The sequence below is a fragment of the Delphinus delphis genome, chromosome 10 (genome assembly GCF_949987515.2).
Source record: "Delphinus delphis chromosome 10, mDelDel1.2, whole genome shotgun sequence".
Classification (NCBI taxonomy): domain Eukaryota; kingdom Metazoa; phylum Chordata; class Mammalia; order Artiodactyla; family Delphinidae; genus Delphinus; species Delphinus delphis.
In genome coordinates, this window is record NC_082692.2 from 29,043,506 (window position 1) to 29,063,438 (window position 19,933).

Below are 19,933 nucleotides of genomic sequence, written 5' to 3' on the forward strand. Positions count from 1 at the left end.
TCCAAGTAAAGCAGAATCTCTGGGGTAGGACCAGGCATCAACGCGTATGTTTTAAACTCTCCAGCTGATTCTAAAGCGCAGCTACGTTTGAGAACCAAGTTGCTGGTCTCTTTATGGCATACAGTTGATCTAATGCTTTATGGTCGTTTGCTGTCCTTAATCATTGAGCCAGAAGCAATAGAAAGGCGTCTGTCACAGGAAATAATTTACTGAGAATCATCTTAGAAAAAGGAAATAAATTGGGGTCAAGGGTGTGCATACCTTCGCAAAGTTTTCCCTGGGTCAATAAGCAGCTGCAATTTCTTCGGCGAACGCCAGGCGGCAACTTCTCCCTCCGCGCTCCTCCTGGACCGCCTTCCCACTTCTGATAGCACAAAGAGCCGGCCTCCTTCGCGGTGACATCACAAAGGGCCGATTCCCCGCCCCTTCAGCACCACCACGTGTGTCCCCGCGCCCGGCGGCCACCCGACTCATTCCCTCGCCGGCCGGTCTGGGCAGCGGAGGAGGGTGGTTGGCAGCGGCTGGAGGCTTCGCTATGGGAAGTTGTTCCTTCGCTCTCTCGCGCCCAGCCCTCCTCCCTGGTTCTCCGCAGCCGCTGTCGGAGGAGAGCACGGGGAGGCGCGGGTTGCAGCCGCGGCTGCTTCTCCCCGCCCGGGCAGCCGCGCAGCTGGGCAGGTGCTGAGCGCCCCCGGAGCCTCCCTCGCCGCCTCCCTCCTCTGTCGGGCTGTCCGGCTGCCGCAGTGCACATGGGGTGTTGGAGGTAGATGGGCTCCCGGCTCGGGAGGCGGCGGTGGATGCGGCGCTGGGCAAAAGCAGCCGCTGATTCCAGCTGCCGGGGGGCCACGCGCCCCGGGCGCCCTGCGAGCCCCGGGCTCAGCCATGGGGATCTCCGCGAGCAGCAGCACCGCCCCGGCCTCCTGCAGCCGCATCGCCGGAGCCACGATGATCGCGGGCTGCCTTTTCCTGGTGAGAGCTCGGGGTTGCTGGGGGCGGGGGGGGGGGAGCCGGGGGCGGCGGCCGCGTGGGAGCAGAAGGCACCGCGCTCCGGGAGCCGGGCGGGTCCTCGGGCCGGGGCTGCGGGGGGCTGGGGTCCGGCCGGCTGGGTCGGGAGGTTTGCGACCGAGGGAAGGCAACACAGCGGAGGGCTCGGACCGGGTCATTTGGGGGAGCCGTAGGGCTCAGCCGGGACTCCGGAATGAAGGCGAATTGTTTTCCTTGCAGTCTGGCTGCGCCGGGCGAGGTGCGGAAGGTGTCCACCGGGCTTCCTGCGCATTTCAGGGCTTCTCCCCCTCCTCGGCCCCTCCGGGGGCCTCCACCCCCTCCACGCACCCCCACGGCCACCGGCCGCTGCCCCCGCCGCGTGGAGTGGGGCTGGGGCCGCGGGGTGGGCGCCGAGGCTGGCGGCGGCCGCCGCTTTGTTGCAGCTGCAGTGTCATGTCGGGATGCTACCGCAGTGGGAGAGCGCGGGACCTGTGCGCGCCGGCTCCCAAGACCGCCGCGTGCATCCGCGCCTAGCGTTCGGCGCGGGCGCCTCGCCCCCTCCCCCCATCTCTCCGCTTTGGCTGGGTGGGTCCCGGTTTCTGCACGCCCAAAGAAGAACCCTGAGACCCGCTCTGAGGCGCCTCCAAAGCGCCGGCTCGCAGCCAGGCAGCCAGCGCGTTGGCTCTTGAGTGGGGGGAGGGGGAGAGAGCTCTCCATAAAGGAAGCTGAATTTTCTCCAGTCTTTGCTATCGCTCGCTTACCTGTGGCCGGGCAGGTGAGCCTGCAGGGTGAGGCAGCTTCCTCCTTGGGCACTCGGTCTGCATTCAGCTCCAGGGCGTGCTCTGTAGGTAGTCCTCTCTGTAACTTGTCTGGTCAGAGCCTGAAAGCACCTTTGACCCAAAACTTATCCCCAACTTCCCCAGAACCCTTCCCCTTCTTCGCAAATGTTGGGGGGAATGGGATGAGTTAGGGGGAAGAAAGTTGACTTAAGATCAAACGCAGGCCACCATAAGCTTCCCGTGCATATCTTTTTGTCTCCTCAAGGAGGATGGAGATTCTTAGCCAGAGGCCAAACAAAAACAAAAAACAAGAGCCTATTTTCATGGCAGGGCTGTGTCAGGGAAAGGCAGGCTTGCTGTCTCCTTCTCGCAAAGGGCTTAATGCCTGGCCAGCCAAGATCTCTTAGATCCCAGGGCATTGCAGTTGCTATGGCCTGGGAATTCATCCTACAGACACTCTGGTTCCCTCTGTGAGGGTGTGTTTTAAAGGGGAAGAGAGAGACTAAAGAAAAGTTCGGTGCTGTTAGCATTTATAATGAGGCAAGTCCCAGTCTTCCTTCAAAGACCCTTTTCTGCCCATTTTATAGAAATGGCAAAGTCAAGATTTTTATCGTTGACTCAAGGGTGGCGGGTGATGAGCGGTAGAGGGGGAAGGTCTCTTAAAGCAGGGAACCTGGATTGGACAGTCTTGGTGTGGAGAAAAGCCCATCTAAGGCCCAGGGAACATTGATCCTAAGATGAGGTAGGTCCATCCTTCAGCTGCCTCCTGGTCAGCCTTAGATCTACTACTGTGCCCCACTGTGTGCCACCCCACTACATGCCTGTCCGATCCCTCCAACACATCTGATCATTAAGCTCCCCATAGAGCCCATCTCTGGGTTAAGTCTTAAGTCAGTGCAGTATTTCATTGACTTTCCATTTCTGCACGAGATGCTTAAAGTAAGGTCAGAACGTAATCAAAGTGCAGCTTGCTTTAACCTCCGGAGAAAGAGCCCAGCTCCTTTTCCGAAATCATTAAGTCCAGTTGACCTAAAAATTGTGCACTGGATTTGCAACTGAAGACTTGACAATGTAAGTTTGGCTGTCTTTAAAAAAAAAAAAAAAAAGAAATTTATAGTCATGTTTAGAAGCAATCTCAAGATATTAACTAAAATGAGTCCTTATTCTTCTGCTAATTATGATAAGAAAGGTTCCACTTCAGTTCACGGAATGGCCTAGAGTTGACCCCTTTGTCCTGAAGGGAAATTGAGAGGGTGGACCAGGGGTCACCAGGGTGGGGAGGCAATGTGTCTTTTATTTTTCCCCTTCCTGCTCTGCAAGCTCCTGTCCTCAGCCCAGGCATTGTTAGTGTATAAAATGATGATCTCATGGGACTTCCCTGGCTGTCTAGTGGTTAAGACTCCACGCTCCCAGTACAGGGGGCACGGGTTCAATCCCTGGTCAGGGAACTAAGATCTTGCATGCTGCAAGTCACGGCCAAAAAAAAAAAAAAAAGATGACTCCATGACATCGTTATAAGGATTCTTTATCCCACTGGGATTCTTGGCCATGTGAAAATGACAGACTCCAGGTACTGGAGCTCAGGTAGACACGGAAGCACGCTCAGAACACTACCGGGGCCAGTGGGGAGATAATGCCCTACCCATTCGTTGCCGTTAGCTTCAAAAATAATAAACCCAATAAAATGTTTTTTTATTATGGCTTTCCATCACTCTTCTTCTTTCAAATATCTCCTTTTTTGGGTGACAGTGTTTGTTGTTGTCATGATTTTTGACAATTTCTTGTGATGACAGGCTAACTGAAAGAGAACTTACTATAAGCTTTAAAAAATCTTTATATAATATATAATATGTATACGTATAACATATAATATGACTATTATTATTGTATGTGTCAGGTGCTTTATAGAGAGTATCTCTCTTACTCCCAACATCTCTGAAGCAGGTGGGATGATTTCCATTTTACAGTTGGGAAAATGGAGGCTGCAAAAACTTCATTGATTGTCCTGGGCCACCCAGCTCCCAAGGGATGATGGCACTGGGGCTGGGACCCAGGACAGCCTGACTCCCTCTCTCACTTCATGCCTCCCTCCTGTGCCACTCTGCAGGTTTCATAACTCTAAATTGCCCGATGATGAAATGTAACAGGAGAGAAAGCTCACTGGGGGAGAGTTGAGGCTGGTGGTTTGGTCTGTTGCAGGACGTTGATGAGAATTACACCAGTGCCTTTGGAGGAAAGTGTTTTCGCTGCTTGCACTTCTGTCTCTGATGCGTTTATTTTTGTTGTTGTTTTTTTTTTTTTGGCCACACCACGTGGCTTGTGGGATCTTAGTTCCCTGGCCAGGGATTGAACCCACACCCAGTGCAGTGGAAGCACAGCGTCTTAACCACTGGACCGCCAGGGAAGTCCCTGTTTCTTTTTTGTTTTTAATTAATTAATTAATTTGTTTATTTTTGGCTGCGTTGGGTCTTTGTTGCTGTGCGTGGGCTTTCTCTAGTTGCGGCGAGTGGGGGCTACTCTTTGTTGCAGTGTTCAGGCTTCTCTTGTTGTGGAGCACGGGCTCTAGGCTCGCGGGCGTCAGTAGTTGTGGCTTGTGGGCTCTAGAGCACAGGCTCAGTAGTTGTGGCGCACAGGTTTAGTTGCTCCGTGGCATGTGAGATCTTCCCGGAGCAGGGCTTGAACCCATGTCCCCGGCATTGGCAGGCGGATTCTTAACCACTGCGCCACCAGGAAAGTCCGAAAGCCCCTGTTTCTGATGCGTTGAGATGTCTGTGTGATATTGGAAAGTGAACCACACACTGAAAGGCAAAATACTGCGTGTTTCAGGGCTTCCCTGCTGAAGCCCACACGCCTGGAGCCCATGCTCCGCAATAGGAGAGGCCACCGCAATGAGGGGCCCCCGCACCTCAGCGAAGAGTGGCCCCTGCTCGCCGCAGCTGGAGAGAGCTGCGCACAGCAACGAAGACCCAATGCAGCCAAAAATAAATAAATAAAATATATTTTAAAAAACCCCAAAAAACAATATTGCGTGTTTCAGGCTAAAAGTCTGGAGAGCAGATAAATGAGACCTTAAGGTTTGTACCAGAGTTAAGGAATGCCCTAGAAGGGCTTGCCCAGCATGACACAACACACTCAAGATGTCTCTTGCCCTCAGGGAGTTGCTTTGACTGGACAGATAGAATATTGGCAGTGGGACAGTCAGAAGAAGGGAGCCGTAATTGATAAGGAAATGAGGTCTGAAATTTTAGAAACCACTCATCTGCACAGATTATGAATTCCAGATAGGACAGTTGCTGTAAGATCGTTCAGCTGTGCTAGTCTAGAAAGTCCCAAGTATGGTGTTTGTCAGTGTCTTTGAGACTAGATGTCTAGCTTAATGCCATCTCCTGACCTTTGCTCATCAAAGTTAATTTGATAATTTGATAGTACGTTTGGTGTATAAATGTACGTGGCTATCAATAGTGCTGGTTGGGTTTCACGCGTTCAGAAAGAATCAGTGGATGAATGTACTATACTCAAAGTAATACACAAAATGGGGTAGATGTTAACATCTTTAAACTACTTGAAATAATTTTGGCTTTTAGTCTGAAAGTCAGAAGAAGAAACGTCTTCCTACTCTCAGAATGATATCTAGTAGCCTTGGTAGGGAAAGTGACTTATGACTCAGAAGAGTAGGGAATGCAGACCTGTCCCGGAAGGCAGGGTTTCTCATGTACCCCGGGAATCTCCCATCCCTGTTGTCAAAATGTATAGAATGGGATCGAGCTTTCTCATCTGAATTCTCATCTCAACTGTTTCTAAAGGCATATGGCTGAATCTGTCTCAGGCCCAGTCCGAAACAAATAAACAAACCTACCGTGTAAAGAAAACACACAGGCGCACCAAATCAGCAAGAAAACGATTCCTTGTCATGGAATGCATGCTACCTTAAGTTGAGGAAGTACCCGGGACTATATCGGCATAGGTCCACCAACCGGCTAGATTACATATTTTCGTGTGGCTAAATTTGAACAGAGTCTTTCAAGCTGGATGTGGTTAGCACAGTTAATGCTGTCTTTTCCAGCACTGTTTGCAGAAGGCCCCTTTCTCCAGGTGGATGGGGTGAGTGTGCGTGGGCTCAGTCTGCTTGTAGATCAGAAGACATCACATTTCACCTTACACGTGACTCCATCTGTGAGGATGAGAGGTAACGTCTCTTCGGAGATTCCATAGAGAAGTTGCAAATGGGTTTTGTACTCAGCCGGCCCTTTATAAAGCATTCAAACTATAATTGGCTCAAGTAGACTTTATTAAGTGTGTGTGTGTGTGTGTGTGTGTGTGTGTGAGTGTGTGTGTGTGTGAGTGATGGGAAATGGCCAGATGCATCATCAGATCATTCAGGGGCCAGTGTGAATTGAGTGACTTTTCTTTCTGTCAACTGCCATGCCTTTTTTTCCCGTAAGCACTAGCTCTGCTGGCCCTCTTCCCCCAAGCAGGCCTGGCAGACTCTGGTGATGCCAGGTCACCCGGCAACTTCCTGGAAAACTCAGGTGCTTCTCTTCGGTGACAAGAGCCTCTCATCGCCCTTGGGCGTGTGCCCGACGACCATTTGGAGTGGATGCGGTCTGGAACATTAGGCGCAGCTATGTCTGCTTGACAGAATGAAAACGGAAGCCGTGATAGGAGTTAACCTGGTCCCCAAATTGAATCCCCGTTTAGCGGTAGCGGGACCCTGGGCATTACCGTTGCTGGGATAGCAGCTGCTGAGCCTCGATTCTTTAGGGGCGGGGTGAGGTCGTGAATAAATACTGGCCCAGCCCCAGTGTTTGTATTTGTCAAATACCAAAAAGTAAACAGGCATCCTAAATCGGCTTGTGTGCTGCCACCTGGCTACTCTGCCACCTCCCATTTCCAGCCTGAGTCCAAGAGGAGAGGAGCCAGGCAGAGATTATAAGTAGGGAGGAACCTGGCAGATGTTTAAGTGTCTGCCGAACGCTCACGAGAGCTGTAGAAACCTGGCGCTCACGGACGTTTAGGCCGTTGCTTGAAAGCAGTGGTGACCTCACGCTTCGTAAGAGCTGCTGAAGGCCTCCAGGAACGGTCCGTTCTCCTGGCTTCTGGCTCTCTGGAGTTTTTCCACATGTTAGCACCCTGGCCTTGGAGATGATGGATGCTTGCAGTGGTGGGAAAGTTGCGCTCAGGGGGTCCTCAAGCAGGGGTGGGACTGGGCGGGGCATGGGTGGGGAGTCGGGGCAGCGTGCTATAGCCCCATCTTCTCACGGCGAGCGGGGGCCACTCTTCATCGCAGTGCGTGGGCCTCTCACTATCGCAGCCTCTCTTGTTGTGGAGCGCAGGCTCAGTAGTTGTGGCTCACGGGCCCAGTTGCTCCGCAGCATGTGGGATCCTCCCAGACTAGGGCACGAACCCGTGTCCCCTGCATCGGCAGGCAGACTCTCAACCACTGCGCCACCAGGGAAGCCCCAAGGCTTCATTCTAAACGAAAAAAAACAAAAGCAAATTTAAAAAAGACGGGGCTTCTGGGACTTTCCTGGTGGTCAGTGGTTAAGACTCTGCACTTCCATTGCAGGGGGCAGGGGTTTGATCCCTGGTCAGGGAACTGAGATCCTGCATGCCATATGGCGTGGCCAAAAAGTTAAAAAAATAAAAATAAAAAAGAGGAGGCTTCATAAACGAAGTCACAGCAAGGCTCGTGAGCTTATCTTGATATAATTTTTTTTAATTTTATTTACTTTATTTATTTATTTTTGGCTGCGTTGGGTCTTCGTTGCTGTGTGTGGGCTTTCTCTAGTTGTGGCGAGTGGGGGCTACTTTTCGTTGCAGCACGGGGGCTTCTCATTGCGGTGTCTTCTCTTCTTGCGAAGCACAGGCTCTAGACACGTGGGCTTCAGTAGTTGTGGCACGTGGGCTCAGTAGTTGTGGCTCATGGACTCTGGAGCGTAGGCTCAGTAGTTGTGGCGCACGGGCTTAGTTGCTCCGAGGCATGTGGGATTTTCCCGGACCAGGGCTCAAACCTGTGTCCCCTGCATCGACAGGCGGATTCTTAGCCACTGCACCACCAGGGAAGTCCCGATATAATTTTCCGTTTGCTCTTTTGCCGCCAGGACTGCTTGGTGGCTCTAGTTCTTGGAGCCATTTGCTAGTCTGTTTTGGGAGAAGGAGCCTGAGTTGAATGGATTTAGGAGAAAGGAAAGGAGTGAGTTCATGGGTTCTGGAATCCAATGAGCAGTGATGGCTTTAAGAGGGCTTTGGCCCTGACAGCCCAGAGGGAAGGAATAGTAATGGCTCTTAATATGAATCATCGATGTTGGTATCGTTAAGCTTCTATTTATCGAGCATGTACCATTGACATTGTGTTGAATACCTTCTACAAATGATCTCAATAAAACCTTCAAGTCCCTGAGGTAGTAGCATTAGTCCCATTTTGTAGGAAATGAGGCTTAGGAGAAGTTATGGTCAAGCAGTTGTCAACTGCCAGAGAGAGAGTTCAGATCTAGGCCGACCTGGCTTCCTACACACTGCCCTTTCTGCCAAGATGTGGGTAGGGCACAAGTAACCTTAATTGACTGGAATTTTGTTTCCCGTTAAAGGAATGCTTTTACCTGAGAGTCGAACATTCTCTTTCCACTGGGTGAGCATTTCTGCTCCACGATGGCATTTGGAAGTTTAGCCCAAAGGGCTGATTATAAAGTAAAAGCAACCTGTGTGTGTGTGTATTGAAAGGGGAGGGCATGGAGCCATTGGCAAGCATTTTCCTATGGTGTGATTCTGACAAGGAATGATGCTATGGTTAAGATGGAAAGATACTCTTGCACATTGAAATGTTATAAATAGGGAAAAGACGCTTTGCTTTCCTGCTCCTTGGGTCATTTTGAAAAATATTTGCTTAGTGAGTAACAGTATGACGTGGGTTCTGCTTAGCATGGCAGTTTAAACTCATCCTGAGAACTTGAGGACCTCTTGGGGTTTTTTCTTTGCTGCCAGCCTGAGTATTTGTATAGGATCAGTGCATGGGTTTGCCTCATCTGTTATTAGTATTTTCTTTGTTAACTTTTCATTTCAGGTCTCTTAGAAACTGGTTGGGCTCCATGATTTGCGTGGTCTTGTAGGTGATGTGTTTGTGTTTGGTTTATCACGCTTGTAGCGCTCTCCTGAGCAAGGTTTTCATAGATTGTAGGTGCTGAGTAGACTAAAGAAAGGCATAAGGGGAGAAGAAATGTTATCACTGGTTCCAGGAAAGAGGTTGGCATTCTGGTTTCCCAAAGAATCCTTTAGAGACAAGACCATAATCTGATATCAACTTAGGTATGGCCAGTTCAGCATAACCAGGGTTTAATAGAGGCAAGAGGATGGGAAGGGGGAAAAGTACTCAAAGGCAAATGGTGACAGGTTCCCAGAATAATCTAACTGGGCGTTAGTCACTCCTTGCTCTTCCTTTACTTCTGGACGTCCATGGCTCTTCTCTCTTTGGTTGAAATCTTGTGTACCTGGTCCAGGAGAAATACCAAATCGGACAAGATCTGGGTATGCTTCCCTCCCCATGTGGGATGCTCAGGGCCAGCGTTACTCCATTTCAGCTTCTTACTGACGACAGACAATGTGCTATTCATCTTTGTGTTTCTGGCTCAGTGCCCTGACACATAGTAGTTAAGCAATAAATGATTGTTGAATGAATTCCAGAAGGATTTTGCTGTAAACTAACTGTTCATTCATTCTAGACAAGTTAGAGGGTAGTGAGAGCTTGATCTCTCTCTCAATACTTTGAGCTACATCTCAAGGGTATTTGAGTTACTAACAAGGAACATTTTATTTATTTATTATTATTATTTTTTAGCCACATTGCACCGCTTGTGGGATCTAAGTTCTGTGACCAGGGATTGAACCTGGGCCCGGGATTGAACCTGGTCCCTTGGCAGTGAAAGTACGGAGTCCTAACCACTGGACCGCCAGGGAAGCCCCTTCCCAATTCATTCTTATTCTTGGATGTTACACAACCATTCCTGTACGGTTAAAACTAGTATGTACGTGCTTGTGCTCTGCGTTTCTTTCTGTAGCTATTTTTCTGTGATCTTACAGGGACATATTTTTCACTCATTTAATAAATATTTATGGTGCATCTGTTAAACATCAGGCGTTGCTAGACTCTGGGTATGTGATGGTAAAAGGCTATTAATGGGTCCTCCCTCTTGAAGTTTATAGTTTATCAGGGAAGACAGAAGGGTTGATATTTAAGGACTAATCTTCTGAAAGAGCAGAAGGGTGAATATTCCAGTAAGAGGGAACAGCACGTGGAAGGGCCCAGAGGTAGGAAAGGGCCCACATGTTCAGAGACTGGAAAGAAGTCCATTGTGGTTAGTGCTCAGCGAATAGAGGCAGAGGGAGCATGGACTGAGGTTGAAGAGGTGGGCAGAGGCCAGACTGTACAAGATCTTTAAAGATATGAATATGTCAGGATATCACTCAGAGTACAGTGGGAAGCAGGGTTATAATATGGCTTTAATTAGATTTTTTTTTTTAATAGATCACCGTGGCAGTTCTGTGGAAAATGGGTTGGAAAGGAGAAACGTAGATGCAGGAGGCCAGTTGGAACCTGTTGCCATAGTTCAGGGGAAAGATAATGGTTCTGGGGTGGTGGCAGTGAACATGGGGGGCTACCAGTTAGATCTGCAAGAGTTTGAAGAGAGTTTCCTGTTGGTGAAATACGAGCGGGCAGGTGCAGTGAAAAGAAAGCAGTCATCAAGGCTGGCTCCCTGGCACCCTGTGGCTTGTGGGATCTTAGTTCCCTGGGGGGCACAGGTGTCGAAACTATGCCCCCTGCAGTGGAAGCTCGGAATCCTAACCACTGGACCGCCAGGGAAATCCCATGACTCTCCGCTTCTTGAATTTAGTCTTTGATGGTCTGATTCCGTTGAAGGGGAGGCTGGGGAAGGAGTGGGTGGGATTGGGGCACCCAAAGTTTGGATGTGAGTTTGAGGTGCTGTGATTTATGTCAGTGCAATCTTCATGCCCGCCAGTTTTTAAGCCCACCTCTTCTCTGGTTGGCTGTGTGTTGAGTCATCCCCCTGTGGTTGGACACTTAGGTTATTGTCATTGTTTTCCTACCGCAAGCGAGCAGCAGTAATAGAGTTGTCTCTGTACAGACGAACTGCTCTTTTCCCTTTTGGATTGTTCCCAAAAGTGAGGTGCATTTGAAGTGTATTCCCCGAAGTGGAATTGCGGGGTCGCAGGAAATGAATGAACCGTTTTATGGCTCGTGCTGCATGTTGCCAGATTGTCTTTAGAAAGACTACATTCATTAAGAACATCACCAGCAACCTATAAATGTACCTTCTACCCCACAAGCCTGCCAACGTTGAAGTTTCTCATTTTAATTTATTTATGCTGCTTTAATATAGACATGTAAAGGTCCTTGGTTGTGCAAATTTACATTTCAGTAGTTGCTAGGGATATCATCAATTTATCCATGGGATAATTTCCCTTGTAATGTTTCTGTCTCAACTATTGAGTGGAATTTGTGTTAACCTCCTTTGCATTAATTCTTTACATTTTTAGTTGTAAGCTTTTATTAGCTATATGTGGCATATATTTTTCCAGTCTACTTTTAATGTTTCTATATTTCGTAATGCAAACATTTCTGTTAATGTTTTTTTTTTCTTTTTCTTTATTTTTCTTTCTTTCAGCCGTGCCGTGCGGCTTGCAGGATCTTAGTTCCCTGACCAGGGATTGAACCCGGGCCACGGCATTGAAAGTGTGGAGTCCTAACCACTGGACTGCCAGGGATTTCCCTTGGTTATTTTCTTAAACCTATTTTCTGAGAGTATCAGAAAATGAGTGTATCTTCTTTTGTGTCTGAGAGTATCTTCTTTTTTGTTGTTGATTTTTGTTTTCATAGTCAGACATTGATCTCTTTTTTTTTAACATCTGTATTGGAATATAATTGCTTTACAATGGTGTGTTAGTTTCTGCTTTATAACAAAGTGAATCACATAGACATATATCCCCATATCTCCTCCCTCTTGCGTCTCCCTCCCACCCTCCCTATCCCACCCCTCTAGGTGGTCACAAAGCACCGAGCTGATCTCCCTGTGCTATGTGGCTGCTTCCCACTAGCTATCTATTTACATTTGGCAGTGTATATATGTCCATGCCACTCTCTCACTTCGTCCCAGCTTACCCTTTCCCCTCCCCGTGTCTTCAAGTCCATTCTCTACGTCTGTGTCTTTATTCCTAGACATCGATCTCCTTACAGATGGGCTAAATCAACTATTGCTATTACTTTAAATTTTATATTTGATCTTTTTAATGTTGGGTTTATTAACCTTTCTGGAATTCAGCATCATGGTGGTGGTGAGACCTACATCAGTGTGTTCTGCAGAATGTTCATACTCCTAGTGTGAGTAAAGGATTTCATGGTCAAATAAGTTTCACCATTTTCTGCAGCCCTCCCTCTGGTCCTCCTGGGGCCATCATCAGGCTGCCATTAATTGTGCCTCTGCAAGACAGGGCTCCAGTCAGGAGCATTTCCTAAACTTTTAGACCAGGGGTTGGTGAACTTTATCTATAAAGAGCTAGATAGTATTTTCGGCCATGTAGACCCTGTGATCTCTGTGGAAACTACTCAACTCTGCCTCTGTACTTTGAAAGCCGGACCTAGGCAATGCCCAGAGGAATGAGTGTGGCTGGGTTCCAAGTAAACTTGATTTGTGGACACCGAAATTTGAATTTCAAATGATGTTTTTCATGTGTCACAAAATTTTATTCTTCTGTTGATATTTTTTCCCCAACTATTAAAAATGTAAAAGTCGGAGTTTGTTCACCGGTGTTGTAGACCCTAGAATCGGGAACCTCTGACTTAACTTCTTCTCCCTTTGTCTCCAGGGTACCTACTAGTAACACATCCTTCCTCCTCTGTGTTTTCTCATTTGCTGTATAGTAAGTTTATCTTCTAAATCTGTTTGGAAACGCCAGTTGGTCCTTGCTTGTCTTTTACCTCTTTGCCATGCGGTCTGTATGTTTTATTCTGTGTGGGCTCCTAGCCTAGTAGGGTGTGTTTTAGGATTACAGTGTTTTTTTTTTTTTTTTTAATCTAGAGTCTTTGACACACTTATCAAGAATCGGATATTTTCGTGTTTTTTTTTTTTTTTTTTTTTTTTGGCCGCACCTCACGGCTTGTGGGATCTTAGTTCCCCACCTAGGGATGATGGAACCCGTGCCCTCTGCAATGAAAGCACGTAGTCCTAACCACTGGACCTCCACGGAACTCCCGTGTTTTGTTTTGTTTTTTAATAAAAAGGAGGCTACATATTTATTCTTTAGTTAGTGTTGTAAAAAAACAGGTATTATTTATTTTTTTATTGAATGAAAGTTTCTTGAAATTCTGTAGCGCTTTACAATTTTCAAAAGTTTCATACACGTGATTCGTATTCATATAATCCCATAGGAACCCTTTTTCCCCCATCCCCGTATTGCTTCTCCCCCTTGCCTCTTTCCACTGGTAACCACTAGTTTGTTCTCTATTGGATATTTGTGTTTTAATTGAGGTGTTTTAAAAAGTTGTCTAATCCCAAGGGACTGAAGCTAAACTAGAGTAAAATGACAGTAGAAGGAGTGATGATTAAAATAACTAACATTCATGGAGAACTTCCTTGGGTCTTGCGTGTTCTACCTGCTTTATGTGTAGTAACAATTAGTTGTGAAAACAACCCTAGGATTGTTATCCTATGTATTATTTTTACTGCATTATTATTAAAATTATTTAATTGTATTATTATTATCTCCATTATATTAATGAGGAAATGGAGACACAGGTCAAACCACTTCCATACCCTCCCCCCTCCTCCCTCCCCCCCCCCCCCCCCCCCCCCCCCCGCCCCCCAGCTCCAAATCAGGATCTGGTAGAGCTGGGCTTGCTCAGATGCTTCAGGCTAAATTAGGTTTTGTTTATACTTTCAGGCTGGAGTTGCTGGCCTGGCTGGTGGTGTTAGTTTTGCCTTGGTTTATATGAGGATTCTATAAATTCTTAGTGAGCCCAGAGGCATGTTTCCCCTACACCTTTACCTGTCTTATGTATAAGTTGGCTTCTCCACGTAGGTGGGGTCTTAGCCTATAGAATTAGCCATCGTGATGGATGGAGGGAGATGCGTTTCTGTGGTCCAAGGCCTGAAGGCTGAACACACACTCTTCTGCATTGTAGGTTCCAGGGAAGACAGCATCCGGGTTAGTTCAGTCTTGCCCATTTTTTTCCCTTTTCCCCTGTGTCCCCCGAGCTTGCCTCCTTCCGGTCCTGTTGTCAGCACATTCTAGCCTCAGCATTCTCTAGATCTGCCAGCTTTAACAGCAGTCCCTGCTTTTACCCTAGCAACAGAAGGCTTTTTTATATCAGAGAGGATAGTAGACAGTGCCAGAGCCAACCACATTTATATAACACAACTGAGAACAGGTCTGTCCGTGCTTTGTAGAAGCTTTATCCCTGGTGCCTTTCTCTTTGTACATTCTTTTTCTTTCTTCAAGTCTAGAGAATTCCCAGCAGTCAGTGTCTTGCGATTACAAATTTAATGTGATGCTGAAAATAAAATGGTCAGAACTTCTGGGGGTGTTTCTACCCTGCCTGGTTTTTGCTGTTTGAGCATCTATTAGTATGTCTTATAGTCACCATCTCAGGAATAACTTGGTTCCCTTTTCTTTGTTATCGTAACCACAGTAGCAGAGATTCCTTTTGATGTACTAGTTTTAGGCAGCATTGAACCATTTTCTATAGCAAACTCACAAGTGGTCTTCCTGCTGATCCCTTACGAATAGACCAAAGTTTATCACTGTCTTGAGTTTGCTCATTTTCCATGAAAAGTGATTGGAATTTGATAGGGAACAAGAATGACATAAACACGTTGTACTTATAAACTGCGTGGAATTTTTTCCCCATTTGTTTGAAGGACGACGTCACGGGATAAGAATTGTTGAAGAGAAATAGGCACCAGTATTCTGACATGTGTCAGCACAGCTGGTGCTTCTTGGGTCCATCTCTGTGCCCTAGAGTAGAAGCGATATAACAGGACAGGTGTGATGTGTATCACCAAGGTGAGTGTGGAGGCCTTTATAGCTGGTCGTTTTAGAGCTACCTCTTCCCTCCTTTGAAATTTGCTTTGTCTTGGGTTTTCCCTTTTAATCACTTCATAAGTATTTACAGTGCTCCCATATCCTGTACAGTTCGGGGTGGTACACTGATATTTGCTCATTTAACCATGATTGGTGGTGAAATAAGTGTCCTAAGTACATGAAATATTTCCAATAACTAAAGTTGAAGCTAAGATGGGACATAGGTGACTTGCGGAGAATAATCTCATTACACTGCTTATAATTCCAAGCACCAAGTTAGTGTAATCTTTTTATGAAATGAAGGGGAGGTATTTTAAATTCTTCGTTACATTTGCTTGTCATCTTAAGCACCACACAAAGCATAATTCTTATAAGCCAGTTTTGGTTCTGTTAAAACAGAGTGATATCCTCAGGGGCTTTGGAGGCGAAACTATTTGCCTTTCCACCGAAAGGTACCAACCTGCTTTATCTCTTGAGTGATGATGGCTACGTGGTGGAGGCATTTTGGTTTTCTCTCACTTGCCTTTATATCCATGCTCATGCCCAGCAACCTCTTCCATCCCCACCTTCTACTTTGCTGCTTCTAATTACTTACAGTCTGCAAAGCCATTCATTCATTTAGCCAACAAACCCTCGCCAGTTATACCACACATTGGGTACTGTCCTCGAGGACTTGGAGAGCATCAGAATGTAACAGAGTCTATTCTTATCCTCATGGAGCTTGTGGTCCAGAGGGGAAGACAACACTAAGCAGATGAATGTGTAACTACAAAATAAAGGCAGTCGTATAGGAAAAACAGGGATGAGGGGATGGATAAACAACAAGGTCTTACTGCATAGCACAGGGAACTGTATTCAATATCCTGTGATAAACCATACTGGAAAAGAATATGGAAAAGGATGTATATATATGTATAACTGAGTCACTTTGCTGGACAGCAGAAATTAACACAACACAATATAGTAAGTCAACTATATTTCAATAAAATAAATTAAAAAAAACATTTATTAGCCTAAAAAAATGTATATGAGGGGAGAATATGAGACCAGTTTTAAGTTGGGGAGGGGAGGGCAGGGATGGCATTTCCAAGTAAGCCCTAACTCTGGTAAAGGTTTTGCATTCCATCGTAAGTCATGTGGGGAGCCATTGAGAGTTTTAAGCAGGGGGTGGAAGGATCAGATTTGGCGTGTCCGTTGGAACGGGTGTCAAGAAAGGAAGCCACGAACTCCATACTCTGCTGGACTCTCCGAGGAGGTATGAGTGTTTCTGGTCCCTGAATTTTTTGACATTTCTTTTGACGGCTGAGCACAGGTATTGGCAGGCTTCTTTTTTTTTTTCTTTTCTTTCCTGTAAAGAGCCAGATAGTACATACTTTAAGTTTGCAGCCATATGGTCTCTATTGCAACTCTCCAACTCTGCCGTGAATAACATGAAAGCAGCCATAGACAGTACCTGAATGAATGCCGAGGTTCCCATAACACTCATTTACAGGAACAGGGGGCATGTAGCTTGCTGACCCTGGGCTCAGAGGATCCTTTGTTTATCATTTCCATGATCTTCATCACAGGTGGTTGAGCAAGGAAGGAAATGCAATCTACGTGGTTGACCCTGGCCTCAGGCTGCTTATAATCATTATGGGAAGATAAGTATATACACTGAGGAAGCCGTCAACTAACATTACAAGGCAATATGTCGTTAGGCACCAACATGATGAACAGAGGAAACAGGAAATGTGTTGAAGAATTTGCTCATCGGCTTGGCATCTGGGTGTCTAGGAATGGTTGTAAAGGCCTCATAGAGAAGGTGGAACTTGATAAACAATCACAGACACCTTGAAGAGGTTAGAGTTGAATACAACCTAGTCCAACCTGATAATTTTACAAGCATGTAAAACCGGGTCCGATTGATCTTAAGGCAGAGTCTGGACAAGAACACAAGTCCTCCGTTCTCTCAATCTTTGCCCAGGTATTCTTTGTATTTCAGGTCTGGTGCTCTCGTAGGCTGAAAATACATATCTAGTAAATTCATAGTAATAAAGAGGGGAAGGAGTGAGAGGTTCCTAGTTTTTTGGTCCTTGAAGAAAGGGGTTCTCGAAAGACTGAGGGCAGCATAGTTGTAGCTGTCGTTTGGGATGAGAAGGAAAGAAGAGGGAAACTGGGGTGTTGTGTGGGAAGGGAAGGAGGCGAATACGGATTATAGAAAGACACATGCGTACACTGACACATGGACGGAGAAGCAGTCTACGTGTCCTTAGTAGGAAGTATCTCTATTCTTTACCACGCGCATGTTCAAAGGTATAGCCATACGGTTGAAGAGAGCTTGACCGTTACAGAGAAGGAAGTGCCTATGTGTTCAGACAGGGAAAGATTTCGGTGATGCAGTATTAGAAGGTGAACAAAAGCAAGTCACAGAATAGTGGGTGTGGCCTGTCCCCTTTCTATACGTAAACCAAACCCAAACCCAAAGTAGCTGAACTGGCCAGCTGAAAGCATGTATGTGTGTTTTATGTGTAAATGCTCAGGAATGGTGCACACCAGAATGAACAGTGCGTTTCTCTGGGGAATGGGTGGATTTGAGCAAAGACTTAAACATTTCACTCTATTTCATAATTATTAAAATTGTGACAAGAATGTTTATTTTTGTTATAAAAAGAATCATGAAAAAAGAGTAATATTAAAACAGTAAAAAGTGCCAGGTTGGGTGAGAGGCAGAGGGAAGGGCTCTGACCGTGGGACTGAGCTGTCTCAGAATCATAGGTGATTAGAGCCCCAGGAGGCCCGTCGTGGTTCAGGGGGTCTAAAACTTAGTTGGGGATGAGAATCACTTGGAAAGCTTAACAAGCAAACCAAACCAAAGCAAAACAGATTCCTGGCCACACTGCAGAGCCACATGATACCAGGCGATGGGCTGGGGATGTGGACTTTTAAAAAACTTCTCAGGTAATTTTGATGCTGCGTTTGAGGCCCGAGTCTTTGTCTGAAGCTCTGATTTAGTTTCCCTGCCTCTGTATCAAGGAGAGAAGTAAGGATCTTCATCAGGGAGAGCCAGCTTCGGGTTTTCTGGCTCCTGTTCTCCTGAACTTTTCTCAGTGACTGTGTCTCTCGATGCAGGTGTTTTCCCTAACATCAGATTTTCGGTATCATCTAAATTTGTCTTTACATTTTATAGGGAACATTCTTAAATACTGTTTTGTTTTGGTTTTTTAAAAATAATTTATTTATTTTTGGCTGCATGGGGTCTTTGTTGCTACGTGTGGGCTTTCCCTAGTTGTGGCAAGCGGGCTGCACTTTGTTGCAGTACATGGGCTTCTCATTGCAGTGGCTTTTCTTGTTGCGGAGCACGGGCTCTAGGCGCGTGGGCTTCAGTAGTTGCAGCACATGAGCTCAGTAGTTGTGGCGCGCAGGCTCAGTAGTTGTGTCCACGGGCTTAGTTGCTCCGCGCCGTGTGGGATCTTCCCAGACCAGGGCTCAAACCCGTGTCCCCTGCATTGGCAGGCAGATTCTTAACCACTGTGCCACCAGGGAAGTCCCTTAAATACTGTTTTTGAACTTGACTGTCCTCCTCCCCAAGCTTTGTGCTTGGGCTCCTAGGCGGCTGCAGGTTGACTGTGGCCTTCGGAGGCTCAACAAACAGGATGTGCATCTAAAAACATTAATTCTGTTATTTAAAGCTCGTTAAGAATGCCAAGGGCCTGCCTCTGTTTTACAAAATACAAACAAAAAACATTTACCTTTGTCTATTGGTCAACTCCAACCGGGTCACCTGTTAGGGAAGTAGCAGCTCAAATATTTGCCGCGCTGCTTCTCAGCTGACTTGTCCTGGGATCAAGAAATGGCTACGCAACCTCTGGGTCATAGAAGGAGGACACTATTCAGCAAGTTATTTTCCTCTTGCATTAGGATTTTGACTTCTGTGTAGCGTTTTTAATGCGAGTCCCAAAGTGCTTTCACATTCATATTCTCCATTGATTTTACAATCAGTTCGAGAGGTACTGTCAACTTCATTTTACAGATGGAAGAAAAGGAAGCTGAGGCAAAGGTCAGGCAACAAAACCACAGCTTCACAGCCAGGAGATCAGGCCCCCATACGGAACTGGAGTCTGTTTCTCTCTCTGTTATGTTGCAGCCGCAGTGTTAAAAGGGTACAGAACGGGTCAGACCTTTCATGGGAATGATGATGATGGTGGGGTTGGGATTCTTCCAACCTTTCTCCTCCTCTTCCCGTGTAACACCTTCTTGGTTTTTGTCCCCCCACCTGCTTTTTCCTTCTTTCAGCTTGGATTCCTCAGTACCACCAGGGCTCAGCCGGAACAGAAGGCCCCAAGTCTCATTGGCAAATACCACCATGTCGACCGTGTCACCGGCCAGGTGCTTACCTGCGACAAGTGTCCGGCAGGAACCTATGTGTCTGAGCACTGTACCAACACAAGCCTGCGTGTCTGCAGCAGCTGCCCCACGGGGACCTTTACCAGACACGAGAACGGCATTGAGAAATGCCACGAGTGTAGTCAGCCGTGCCCCCGGCCGATGATTGAGAAATTACCTTGTGCTGCCTTGACTGACCGAGAATGCACTTGCCCACCTGGCATGTTCCAGTCAAATGCTACCTGCGCCCCCCACACGGTGTGCCCTGTGGGTTGGGGGGTGCGGAAGAAGGGGACGGAGACGGAGGACGTGCGGTGTAAGCAGTGTGCTCGGGGGACCTTCTCTGATGTGCCTTCCAGTGTGATGAGATGCAGAGCGTACACAGACTGTCTGAGTCAGAACCTGGTGGTGATCAGGCTGGGGACCAAGGAGGCAGACAACGTCTGTGGCACGCTCCCGCCCCTCTCCAGCACCACCCCTCCTTCCCCTGGCACCATCAGCCTTTCCCGCCCTGAGCACGTGGAACCCCACGAAGTCCCTTCCTCCACTTATGTTCCCAAAGGTAACTTAACCTCATGAGTTATGTATGTGAGGAAGGCTTTGTGCCCCGTGGAGGTACCGAGAATGGGCTTGGACCCAGGATATTTTCTCCATCTGGTCTATTCCAAAGTCACCCCTTGAAGAAAGGGCTTGCGTTTTGTGGCTATTTAAAGTCTAGC

At 47.1% G+C, this 19,933-nt stretch overlaps 1 protein-coding gene across 2 annotated transcripts in view; it reads left to right on the top strand.

Moving 5' to 3' along the window:
• Positions 1-466: 466 nt before the first annotated feature.
• The window catches only part of TNFRSF21 (TNF receptor superfamily member 21), a 64,874-nt gene continuing 45,407 nt past the window's right edge, over positions 467-19,933 (top strand). Inside the window, exons 1-2 of one of the 2 annotated variants that reach the window (XM_060021693.1) lie at positions 467-966; positions 19,125-19,776. In XM_060021693.1, the coding sequence (XP_059877676.1) occupies positions 880-966; positions 19,125-19,776 (739 nt within the window). In that variant the 5' untranslated portion in view covers positions 467-879. Of the gene's footprint in view, positions 967-15,870; positions 16,105-19,124; positions 19,777-19,933 lie in introns of those variants that run through there. The other variant, XM_060021694.1, reaches the window with a different exon arrangement.